Consider the following 13,298-nt stretch of genomic DNA (forward strand, 5'->3'; position numbering starts at 1 on the left):
TTATTAGAGGTCTAACCCACATACCTCTCAGGAGTTTGAATATTATCCAGATCCTCTATATCTAAGACCATCTGCTGAGATTCTTCTTTAGCAGCTTCAGTTTTTTCCTCTGCCATTTTCAAATATGCCCTAACAACATCCTCCAGAGATTTTATGTTCACCTAATCCAAAAATACAAAAACTCTTCAGAACTTATTTTTCCACTGAACCATAAGATGTTTTAAAGGCAAATTTTAAGAGAAATACAATATATTCACTTCAAAAGGTAAGTTCTTCGGCAGATTACTAAAAGCACTTGTTAAAGTTTGTACCTGTTGACAAATGTTCTTATACTGGTATAACCCCTCCTTTGCCAAGTGGCTCTTGCGAAGATCCACGCAAAGTTCCAAGTATTTCAACATAATTGGTTCGTGTATCTTTTGCCATGTTCTATGTTTTTTACTTTTCATAACATCATAAAGAACATCCAAAGCAGGCTGCTTTTTGCCAACCTCAAGAAATTCTGAAAAATTCAGAAGAATTAAAATTAGTTATGTACACTATACAAGAGTCTAAACTTTACCTTTTTAAACGGCTATTTCAATTCCCCAACTCATTACCAACTTTTTACCAAGTTACATTTATTTTTGACTTCTAAAGCTATGCCATTAATTATCAAAAGTAAAACAGTAGAAAGACCTGTACTGTGTTGAAATATGATCTACAAGTAAAACTGAATTTCACTGTATTCCACTGTGATTTAGAAGTTCCAGGCCGGGCGCAGTGGCTCATGCCTGTAATCCCAGCAATTTGGGAGGCCGAGGTGGGCCAATCACTTGAGGTCTAGAGTTGGAGACCAGTCTGGCCAATACAGTGAAACCCATCTCTACCAAAAATACAAAAATTAGCCAGGCGTGGTGGTATGTGCCTGTAGTCCCAGCTACTGAGGAGGCTGAGGCAGGAGAATCACTTGAACCCAGGAGGCGGAGGTTGCAGTGAGCCGAGATCGCACCATCGCACTCCAGCCTGGGCGGCAAGGGCGAAATTCCGTGTCTCAAAAAAAAATAAACTAAAATAAATAATGTGTCAGTATTGGCTCATTAGTTGTTACAAATAAAAATCAACATGGGAGAAAGCGGGGGTGCTGTCAATGAAACTATGCACTCTCTTTGCAACACTGGAAATCTCAAACTGCTCTAAAAAAATTTTTTTTTTTTTTTAACAAAAAAATAGAAAAATGGGGCCGGGAGCGGTGGCTTACACCTGTAATCCCAACACTTCGGGAGGACGAGGAGGGCAGATCACTTGAGGTTGGGAGTTCAAGACCAGCCTAACCAAAATGGAGAAACCAAGTCTCTATTAAAAATACAAAATTAGCAGGGCGTAGTGGTGCATGCCTGTGGAGGCTGAGGCAGGGGAATCGCATGAACCTGGGAGGCGGAGGTTGCGGTGAGCTGAGATGGCGCCACTGCACTCCAGCCTGGGCAACGAGAATGAAACTCCAACTCAAAAAAAAAAAAAGGAAAAAAAATAGAATACAAAGCAAAATAGCTTACATTATTTTTTTCTTTTTTTTTTTTTTTTTTTGAGACGGAGTTTCACTGTGTCACCCAGGCTGGAGTACACTGGCGTGATCTCAGCTCACCGCAACCAATTCTCCTGCCTCAGCCTCCTGAGTAGCTGGGATTACAGGCACCTGCCACTGGGCCCGGCTAATTTTTGTATGTTTAGTAGAGACAGGGTATCACCATCTTGGCCAGGCTGGTCTCGAACTCCTGACCTCGTGATCCACCCGCCTTGGCCTCCCAAAGTGCTGGGATTACAGGTGTGAGTCACCATGCCCAGCCAACTTATTCTTTTGAATTTATTATCCCAAGGCCGAAGGCATTCTATGTGGTAACATTTCAAAATCCAGTTCCAATTTTAAGTTTTATGTATATTGCTTGTTTTGAAATAGTCAAAAGCAATACCTCTACCACTACATCATTTCTGACCAAGGTTAAAATTTATCTTAAATTTCCTCATCTTTTATTTTCTTTTGTACACTTAATAGACTGGGGGAGAAAGAGGTTATTTAACCTATGTCAACTGGTTAAATTCATCTTAACATTCATTAATTGCAAATTTCACACACACACACACACACACACACACACACACACACACACACACACACACACTTCCCAATGAACATTTAAAAAATAATTTGGGGGAACTAAAACACTACACTAAAAAAAAAAAAAGTGGGGGGGCTTAAAACACTATATATACACATATATGTATCTCCTTTTTAAAAATATCATTGTTTATTTTCCTTGGAATAAGACTTTTTTTTTTTTTTTTGGATGGAGTCTCGCTCTGTCACCCAAGCTGGAGTGCAGTGGTGCGATCTCAGCTCACTGCAAGCTCCGCCTCCCGGGTTCACGCCATTCTCCTGCCTCAGCCTCCTGAGTCGCTGGGACTACAGGTGCTCGCCACCACGCCTGGCTAACTTTTTTTTTTTTTTTTTTGGTATTTTTAGTAGAGACGGGGTTTCACTGTGTTAGCCAGGATGGTCTCAATCTCCTGACCTCGTGATCTGCCCACCTCGGCCTCCCAAAGTGCTGGGGTTACAGGCGTGAGCCACCGCACCCAGCCAATACTTTTTCTTTTAAGAGCTACCTGATAATGGCCGGGCGCAGTAGCTCACGCCTGTAATCCCAGCACTTTGGGAGGCCAAGGGGGGCGGATCACGAGGTCAGGAAATCAAGACCATCCTGGCTAACACGGTGAAACCTCGTCTCTACTAAAAATACAAAAAATTAACTGGGCCATGGTGATGCACGCCTGTAATCCTAACTACTTGGGAGGCTGAGGCAAGACAATTACTTGAATCCAGAAGGCGGAGGTTGCGGTGAGCCGAGATAGCGCCACTGCACTCCAGCCTGGGCAACAAGTCTCAAAAAAAAAAAAAAAAAGTTTGCAACAGAATAAATCACAAAACATACTGAAATAAATCTTTGCACAATACCTTATATGAAATCACATTTTTCACATGCAAATAATGACAAAACCATTCACCACTGCATGAAAAAGTCCATCTTTCACCGAGTCAATCTTACTATCAAAAAAAAAAAACTTACTAAATGAAACAAAGATGTAATATATAACTAGATACTTTGTTGAAATAAGCCTTTCCTTGTTGTCGGGGTGGCGGTAGGAGGGAAAAAACTTGCAGTCTTCTCCTGGTCTTCTCCTACAGTGAAGGTAAGGTTATTTTCTAAAATGTAACAGTACAGCCAGGCGCCTTGGCTCACAGGTATAATCCCAGCCCTCTGGGAGGCCAAGGCATCACTTGCGGTCAGAAGTTCCAGATCAGCCTGGGCAACATGGTGAAACCTTGTCTCCACTAAAAACACAAAAATTAGCCAGGCATGGTGGTGCACGCCTGTAATCCCAAATACTCAGGAGGCTGAGACTTTAGAATCACTTGAACCCAGGAGGTGGAGGTTGCAGTGAGCCAAGATTGCGTCACTGCACTCCAGCCTGGGCAATAGAGGGAGAGACTGTCTCAAAAAAAAAAAAAAAAGAAAAGAAAATGTAACAGTACATTAGGCGTTCTTCCTAACTAACAAAAACAGTCTCTTATCAGCAAAAAACTTGGGAGTAAATGCATTTAATCGAATTTGTACTTTAAGAAAATCACAGCAGCAGCACTAAAATGACCTACTGTACCCAACTCCTAATCTAAAAAAGGCTTGTTTAGAGATGGAGCTGAAACCATTTTTCACTTCCTGAACAGCCAATTAAAACTTGATTCCTTAGCCAGGCACGGTGGCTCACGCCTGTAATCCCAGCACTTTGGGAGGCCGAGGCGAGCAGATCACTTGAGGCCAAGGGTTCAAGATCAGCCTGGGAAACATGGTGAAACCCCGTCTCTACTGAAAAAAAATTTAAAAATTAGCTGGGCATGGTGGGATACGCCTGTAATCCCACCTACTTGGGAGGGTGAGGCAGGAGAATCGCTTGAGCCCGGGAGGCGGAGGTTGCAGTGAGCTGAGATAGTGCCACTGCATTCCAGCCTGGCCAACAGAGCGAGATTCTGTCTCAAATAAATAAATAAATAGTTGGAATGAGAACAGATTTTTCATAATCCATGACAGTGAGTCTTCTGCCTTTGTCCTAATTTATATACAACAATTTAGTTCCTCTGAATTTTTTTTTTTTTTTTTTTTGAGATGGAGTCTCGCTCTGTCGCCCAGGCTGGAGTGCAGTGGTACAATCTCAGCTCGCTGCAAGCTCCACCTCCTGGGTTCACGCCATTCTTCTGCCTCAGCTTCCTGAGTAGCTGGGACTACAGGTGCCCGCCACCACACCAGGCTAATTTTTTTCTATTTTTACTAGAGACGGTTTCACCGTGTTAGTGAGGATGGTCTTGATCTCCGGACCTCGTGATCCACCCGCCTCAGCCTCCCAAAGTGCTGAGATTACAGGCATGAGCCACCACGCCCAGCCTCCTCTGAATTATTTAATGGTGGTCAGGTGAAGCTTTTGAGGCTGGAAAAAACTATCATAAACTAAAGGTTCTATTTCAATACTTAAATATTGACTTCCAGATTAATATTATAGAAATAAAAACTAAAATCTAGAATTATAAACCTTACTGGATGGGTGAGCATTCGGAGCATACCTTCCAAATTCATTACTGAAAGTATGCATAAAGAAGTTTACATCAGCCCTTGATGTTTGCTAGTTTATTTGTGCAACAGACCAAATAGATATGCTATGTTACTCAATTTGTGGCCTTAATAGCTTTATTTTTTAAAGGCACTGGTTGTAGAACATAAACTATAATAAGGTCAGCAGCAGTTAGTTTGGCACTACTAACGATATAATACGAAAAAGGGGCCTTCTCCAAATGATTACAGGATACGAAATTCTTGCCTGTAACTGCTGGTCCAAGTTCTCACCTTCCTGAATGACTACTATAATTTTCCCCCAAAATATTGCTCATATATATGCTTAGGGTGACCTGAACGACTATCTACTTAAATTTATTTACATTTTATTAAGATAATGCAATAGATTAGGTCTAAATATTGTTGGGATCACAAATATTACTCATAAAACATTTAGATAAAATGAGATTATTTCCAATTAGGGTAATGCCCTTTGATCCTTCACTTATGTTTTGGAAGCAGTGCCCTGGACTATCCATAATCTGCTCACTTTGAGAAGGGATCCCTCAAGATCAAAGGTATGAGTTTCTACTCTGAAGGTAACGCATGCATCCCCATCCAACAGCTTCAAAGGGCTGCAAGCAAGGCGTCCCCAGTCTTTTTTAAAAAGCTACACAAACAAAACTCCAGTTTCCCCCCCAGTGTCCCTCATCTTGCCTACTTTAATTTCAGATCCTTTCCTTAACCTGCCCTTCATGAATCAAGCCTGTGTCAATTTAGAAACAGGAAAAAAATGTTTGATGCACATTACATATCTTTTCCATATCAAGTTCTTACGAAGATTCCAAAAAGGGAAGTGATAAAGGAAACAAGGCCTGAACACACCAAATATGTAATATGTAGGCCATTATAATGCTTTGGCCTACTAGCACGGGAAAAAAAAATACCTGTTGGGCAAAGCATGCAAATGACTGTAAAACACCGACAACAGCCATGCAGAGTAGTAATTTCATGCAAATCATTTTGTATACTACAAATTCTAAGTTTCGAAACGACGAAGTCATAAACTTTGCTACAGTTTGGTTTATAGTGACAAAGTTCCATTTCAATCTCTTCTTTCCGATGTATTAATATACATCCTAAAACTGCTTGTCTGCTCTAACCATTAGATCACTGGTTATCATTAGAATTAATTAGTGCTCACACGTATGTTGTAGTTTGAATAGGTTTTTAAAACAATTACTCCATTCCACACAATGTGGAATTATCCTATTCCACAGACCAGTTCCCTCTCCGACAAAAAGTGTTACTTTTACTTTAAAAAGTGTATGACCAACATATCTCTGGTCCTGCTAGATTATCAGTTTATGTGCTGACTCAAACTGCCGTTTTCACAAGATGAATTTTCAAAGAAGCTAACAAAATAAGCTCTCCAAACATAAAACTGTAACTCACAAGGTATATTCATCTACAACATGGGTAAAACCCGAAACTTCTATTTCGGTGATGGAAGAATGAAAATAAGAGCTATCCATGCCCTAACGATTAGAAAAATTGTCCGGTTAGAGGGGAAAAGAAAAAGAAAACCCTTAAACAAAGTTTCTTAAGCCCAGAGCCTAGCAAGAACATGTGCATCCCCAGAACGCCAATGTAATAAATGCCTTGGAGAGATCGCGGCACACAAGTTTTTCCCTCAAGCGCCAATGGCTGAAGTACACATATGGAAATAGAAATCGCAGAAAGCAGCACTGTGGCAGAAAAAAAGAGAAAAAAGGACTGATCTGGATGTCAAGAGACGTTGGTTTTAAGTCTCTTGGCTCAACAACTCCCGGAGTGACCTTGGGGAAACCTCTCTCTAGGCCTGTTTCGCTATCTTTAAGAGGAGACCTGAAGTCCCTTTACATTAACTCTATTCCAACTTCCAGTGATTCGAAACAGGCTTTCGGACTGCTTCTAACCAATGCCAGGAAAAAGGAAAAAACAAAAACAAAATAAAACAAAACAAAAAAACAGGAATCAGGTTAAATGGGTCAGAGGCCCCTAAGTGGATATAAAGCGGCTGGGTAAAGGGTAAGCGGACCCTCATCCAGCAAAGCACCGAGCGCGGCTTGGAGAGCGGGGGCGGCTGCGGGAGGGCCGGGGGTGGGTCCGTAGGGCTCCCGGCCCGGGCAGGAGGTGGAGCCGAGGCTCTCGCGTACATTGTCCCCGGGAGGGAGCCATGTTTCTTACTCCCCGGCACTCCCAGATGGCGGCCGGGGGCGCGGGCCCTAAGCAGACCAAAGCCCCAAGGACCTGGAGAGCCAGCGGACGCAGGCAGCGAGGAAGGAGCTCCAGCCCGGGTAGGGGCTGTCTCCCGGGCTGCGGTCCCCACGACGCACCCGGAGGCGGCAGGGGGAAGGAAGGGCCCCTGGGGCGACGGTTCCGGGCTCCGCGCCTCCCAGACCCCAGTTGATAAAGTGAGAAGGAAACCCATGCCCAACCACCGGCTGGGACAGCCGCGGGCAGGCCGCATCGGTCTCCTCTCCCCGCGCGGGCCGGGCGGCGGAGCAGTGGGAAGCAGGCCCGCGCTCTCGACCTCGGAGGCCTCGGGCCGCCCCAGCCCGGCGAGCCCTCATCAGCTACTCACCGTTGGCGCGTTTGAGGGCATTTTCCGGCCTCTGAAAATAGGCCGGCATCTTGGCGGCAGGCTCAGCTCACCCGGCGTCAGCGAACTCTCTAGTGGCCCGGGCCGGGAGAGGAGACGAAGGGGAACCAGCGTAAGGTTCCACGCGCCTCGCCAGCAGTCGCCCGCGCCCAGCCGGCCAGAGACGGAAAGGAAGGAACCACGTGACCTCCGCGCGGCGGCCCTGCTGCCGCCCAGGCCCCGGATGTAGGGGGCGGGTCTCCGTATGCGCAAGCGCGCTGGCGTCACGCACGCCGACAGACGTGGCGGCGCCAGAGTCCTACGCGCGCAAGGTCCAGTTCCACTCTTGGGCCTGTCCTGGGTAGCGTTAGGGAGACGTTCCCAGGCTCTTCAATCTTGGAGCGAGAATTAGGGTAGGAAGGGTGAGTGTGGGGTCAGAGTTTATGCCTGGAGAACAAGCAAACTTCTGCAGATTGATTTTCAAAGCGACTTGTGCAGAGTCGTGCAGTTACAGTAAGGTCCCATCCAGCCAGGGAATCGCCTGTCTTGGCTACCTGAAAATGCTGAGTTTAACGAAAACGCAGTGAGCAGGTGTCATCAGGTCAGCGCCGCTCAACAGTGAGGGACAAGCATGGGGAACAGTGACGCCTAAAATAAACAAGCAAGGTTCTTTTATATCCTGGTAAAGTAAAAAGTTTGTGTCACAGGGATTGCCTTGAGAAATGGAGGCTCTCAGAGGGGGCGAGTCGGGACAGAGCGACCTGGCAAAGGGCGAAACGCCCTGGAGCACAGCAGACTTGCTTGGTGTTTGAAAACACGGAAAGGAGTGTCGTCACTTTTTACATACAGCGCACGTCACAAACAAATTAAGAAAAATTAGTGTTAGTGAAAAAAATCAATCTGAGAGGCCTTTTATTGTCGCTTAACAATTTTAATGTTCGCAGACGAAGTACTTTACCTAGAATTTGAAAACCATTTGAACCGAATCTAATTCTCAAGCCCTTGGTACGAAACAAAGGTGAGCTCAGAAGGAAAATTTAGAAGGCAGCAGTGAAATGGATTATTGTCAGTGTATTAACACATTTAATAGACGAGATATGTGAGTTAATGAATGAGGAAATCGGCCGGGCATGGTGGCTCGCGCCTGTAATCCCAGCACTTTGGGTGGCTGGGGCGGGTGGATCACCCTAGGTCAGGAGTTCCAGACCAGCTTGGCCAACATGGCGAAACCCCATCTCTACTAAAAATACAAAAATTAGGCCTGGCGTGGTGGCTCACGCCTGTAATCCCGGCGCTTTGGGAGGCCGAGGCGGGCGGATCACGAGGTCAGGAGTTCGAGACCAGCCTTACCAACATGGTGAAACCCCGTCTCTACTAAAGATACAAAAAATTAGCTGGACGTGGTGGCGAGCGCTTGTAATCCCAGCTACTCGGGAGGCTGAGGCAGGAGAATCGCTTGAACCCGGGAGGCAGAGGTTGCAGTGAGCCTAGATCGTGCCACTGCGCTCCAGCCTGGGTGACAGAGCGAGACTCCGTCTCAAAAAAAAAAAAATTAGCCGGGCGCTGTGGCGGGCGTCTGTAATCCCAGCTACTCGGAAGGCTGAGGCAGGAGAATCGCTTGAACCCGGGAGGCAAAAGTTGCAGTGAGCCAAGATCGGGCCACTGCACTCCAGCCTGGGCGACAGAGGGAGACTCCGTCTCAAAAAAAGAAAAAAAAAAAAAATGAGAAAACCACAGGATATACACACAAAAAGCATTTCCCCCTCATTACTTCTGCCTCCACAAAGATGGGTTTTTTTTTTTAATTTTTCAACATGAACTGTTCTACTACAGGAGAGGTTTTTCTGTTTATCTAAATTGATCACTAGAAAGAAGATTCGGGAAATATAGACATGGACCCAAAAAATCACAAATTCTAAAGAAGTTTATTTTAAAATTAATTTCAGAGAGCTCGTCCTCCAGAATGCTTAGACCATTCTATGTGTCTGAGCTTACTCAACAAAAAAATAAGAGCCGGGCAGGGTTGATAAAAACAAGTACTGAGAAGCTATAGGAACTGTTTTATGGGCAGGATCAAGAGACTTGTTTGTGTATATAATAATTAAGTCAAAATTAAAGAGTGAAACATATGAGCACATACTTCTTTTACGAGATGTAGACAGAGAACTATTTAGCAGCCCATAGAGAGATGCAAACAAAATAAAGTTTATCTAAAATATCAGAAAAAAAGCTTGCTGACATTCATAACTTTATGTTATCATTTCTCAAAGAAAACAGTAAAATGGACCGGCATGATGGCTCACGCCTGTAATCCCAACACTTTGGGAAGCCGAGGTGGGTGAATCACAAAGTCAGGGGTTCGAGACCAGCTTGGCCAACATGGTGAAACTAAAGATACAAAAATTAGCTGGGCATGGTGGCACGTGCCCACAATCCCAGCTACTTGGGAGGCCAAGGCAGGAGAATCACTTGAACCCTGGAGGTGGAGGTTGCATGAGCCAAGATTGTGCCACTGCACTCCAGCCTGGGCAACAGAGCGAGACTCCATCTCAAAAAAAAAAAAATAGTAAAATGGCCTCATTCGTTATTACTCATTATTTGGTATGCCTACAACAACACAAACACTAGAAACTTAGGAGATAGGCGGGGCGCAGTGGCTCACGCCTGTAACCCCAGCACTTTGGGAGGCCGAGGCAGGCGGATCACAAGGTCAGGAGTTTGAGACCAGCCTGGCCAATATGGTGAAACCCTGTCTCTACTAAAAATACAAAAATTAGCTGGTCGTGGTGGCAGGCCCCTATAGTCCCAGCTACTTGGGAGGCTGAGGCAGGAGAATCACTTGAACCCAAGAGGTGGAGGTTGCAGTGAGCCGATACCGTGCCACTGCACTGCAGCCTGGGCGACAGAGCAAGACTCTGTCTAAAAAAAAAAGAAAGAAACTTGGGAGATAAAATGAAATCCAGTATCCCTACATATAGATCCTTTTGCCTTTCAAATTATTTAAAGTATATAAAGCATTTAGTAATATAACAAATGATCGTATATGTGTATTTAAATAAAATTATGTACAGTCTAGTGGCATTTTGGGAATGAATAAAGGTGTAACATCAATTTCCAGGATAAATTTACCTATTAAATTCAACCAACGTGGCCAGGCACAGTGGCTCCTGCCTGTAAACCCAGCACTTTGGGAGGCCAAGGCAGGCGGATTGCCTGAGTTCTGGAATTCGAGACCAGCCTGGTCAACCTGGTGAAACTCTGTCTCTACTAAAAATGCAAAAATGAAAAACCAAAAAAAAAAACTAGCCGGTCGTGGTGGCGCACACCTGTAGTCCCAGCTACTCAGGAGGCTGAGGCGGGAGAATTGCTTGAACCCAGGAGGTGGAGGTTGCAGTGAGCCGAGATGGAGCCACTGCACTCCAGCCTGGGCCACAGAGCGAGATGCTGTCTCAAAAAATAAAATAAAATAAATATAAGTTTAAAAAAAAATCTACCAACAAATATTCAGTACCAGCTAACAGCCATTGGATGCTGAAGATAAAAAGATCAAGATGCCTGCTTTCCAGGAGTTAATGATTCACTGGTGAAATTAAATGAATACACAACGAGGACAAGATAGGATCTAATCTGGGCCCGGAGAAAAGGGTAATTACTTGTTGTTGATTAATGCTTACTTAGTAGAAAACAGGCAACCTGAAGATGATAGAAACCACTTTGGGAAATGGTAAGAGGAAGTAATCAGGCTCAGGGTTTTTTCTAACTAATCAAATTACTTTTGTATTACATATGACTGGATCATTAATATGATGTTTTAGGGTTTTTTTCTGACTTGAGTGGAGTAAACATGATTCCCAAAAAGACAATTGTTAGGAGCACAAGGGAGGTACTACATTATACATATTTGCAACATAGTATCATACAGCTTTAAAACAAGTAGCATGTTTTACAATTTACAAAGTGTTTTCACATTTCTAGTTTTATTTACAAGTTTGCGTAATGAAGGTACTTGTACCCCATGAGCATAATGAATTTCAAAGAGGTTAACTAAAGTTCACATTAATATATTCCTTCAACAAACCATTATCAAGTGCATTTCATGTACCAGGCACAGCAAGCCGGGCGCGGCGGCTCACGCCTGTAATCCTAACACTTTGAGAGGCCGAGGCGGTGGATCACCTGAGGTCAGGAGTTCGAGACCAACCTGGCCAACATGGTAACCTTGTCTCTACTAAAAAAATAGAAAAATTAGCCGGGGTGGTGGCAGGCGCCTGTAGTCCCAGCCACTTAGGAGGCTGAGGCAGGAGAATCGCTTGAACCCGGGAGGCGGAGGTTGCAGTGAGTCGAGATTGCACCACTGCACTCCAGCCTGGCGACAGAGCAAGTCTCTGTCTCCAAAAAAATAAAAAATAAAAAAGATACTGGCTCTCCTATACCTAAATACCCCTTTCCTCCTCCCCATCCCACCCACCTTCACCCCACTGTCTGCTGCCAATACTTCAAGCCTCAGCTCAAAGGCTTCCTCTGCAAAGCCTTTCCTGACAGCCGAGGGGTGACTGAACTGCCCCTTTGTGCTCTTGGCTCATGCAACCGTTAACTCCATCATCGCCCATTCTTGAGCACTCTGCTACCCCTGCAACCCTCACAGGCAGCTGTATTCCTCCCTTGAGCCACTGACTCCTGGAGGTGCCATCAGTGACCACCTGTGACCTGACCTTCACGGTTGCATCCTCTGCCTTACCTCAGCCACTCACACACATGGTCATACCCTAGAGTCTAGACCAGAGGTCAGCAAACTTTTTCTGTGAAAGGCCAGATGGTACATATTTTGAATTTTGTGAGCCAAGAGGCAATGTCTTCAACTCTTTCAGCAACTGTGCTTGCTGAAGGGGTAATAGTCTTTGTGTGTGTGTGTGTGTGTGTGTGTGTGTGTGTGTATGTGTGTGTATATATATATATATCTTTTTTTTTTTTTTTGAGACAGAGTCTTGCTCTGTCACCCAGGCTAGAGTGCAGTGGCGCGATCTTGGCTCACTGCCAACCTCTGCCTCTTGGGTTCGATTGATTCTCCTGCCTCAGCCTCCCGAGTAGGTGGGACTACAGGCACCTCCCAAGTAGGTGGGACTACATGCACTCCACGCCCGGCTAATTTTTGTATTTTTAGTAGAGATGGGGGTTTCACCATGTTGGTCAGGCTGGCCTCGAACTTCTGACCTCAGGTGATCCAGCCACCTTGGCCTCCCAAAGTGCTGGGATTATAGGCGTGAGCCACCGCCTCCAGCCATATATTTTTAAATGCAAAGATTATTCTTAGCTCAAGGCTGAAAAACAACAGGCAGTAGACCAAATTTGGCCCACAGGCCATAGTTTGCAGACCCCCATGCTAGGCCTTGTCCAACAATCTTAGGGCCAGGCGCAGTGGCTCATACCTGTAATCCCAGCACTTTGGGAGGCCAAGGCGGGTGGACCACTTAAGATCAGGAGTTCGAGACCAGCCTGGCCAACATGGTGAAACCCCATCTCCACTAAAAATACAAAAATTAACCAGGCATGGTGGGGTGCACATCTGTAATCCCAGCTACTCCAGAGGCTGAGGCAGGAGAATTGCTTGAACCTGGGAGGCAGAGGTTGCAGTGAGCCAAGATCGCACCACTGCACTCCAGCCTGGACAACAGAGCGAGACTGTGTCAAAAATAAAAACACAAACAACATGGTGAAACCCCATCTCTACTAAAAATACAAAAATTTATTGGGCATGGTGGCGCTTGCCTGTAATCCCAGCTACTCCAGAGGCTGAGGCAGGAGAATTGCTTGAACCTGGGAAGCAGAGGTTGCAGTGAGCCAAGGTTACACCACTGCAGTCCAGCCTGGATGGCAGAGCAAGACTCCATCTCAAAAAAAATAAAATAAAATAATAAAGATCTTAGTTCCTGGCAGGGTGAGGTGGCTCATGCCTGTAATCCCAGCACTTTGGGAGGCCAAGGCGGGCGGATCACATGAGGTCAGGAATTCGAGACCAGCCTGCCCAACATGGCAAAACC

General features: G+C 45.2%; 1 protein-coding gene across 1 annotated transcript in view; it reads right to left on the bottom strand.

The window, feature by feature from the left end:
- EIF3A (eukaryotic translation initiation factor 3 subunit A) overlaps positions 1-9,474 on the bottom strand; it is a 48,378-nt gene extending 38,904 nt beyond the window's left edge. Inside the window, exons 1-3 of the mRNA XM_054435319.2 lie at positions 7,264-9,474; positions 312-502; positions 25-161 (exon numbers count right to left, since the gene is read on the bottom strand). Coding sequence (XP_054291294.1) covers positions 25-161; positions 312-502; positions 7,264-7,312 — 377 coding nt within the window. The 5' untranslated portion in view covers positions 7,313-9,474. The remainder of the gene's footprint in view (positions 1-24; positions 162-311; positions 503-7,263) is intronic.
- Positions 9,475-13,298: the final 3,824 nt, after the last annotated feature.

Source organism: Pongo pygmaeus, chromosome 8 (assembly GCF_028885625.2).
Source record: "Pongo pygmaeus isolate AG05252 chromosome 8, NHGRI_mPonPyg2-v2.0_pri, whole genome shotgun sequence".
NCBI lineage: Eukaryota > Metazoa > Chordata > Mammalia > Primates > Hominidae > Pongo > Pongo pygmaeus.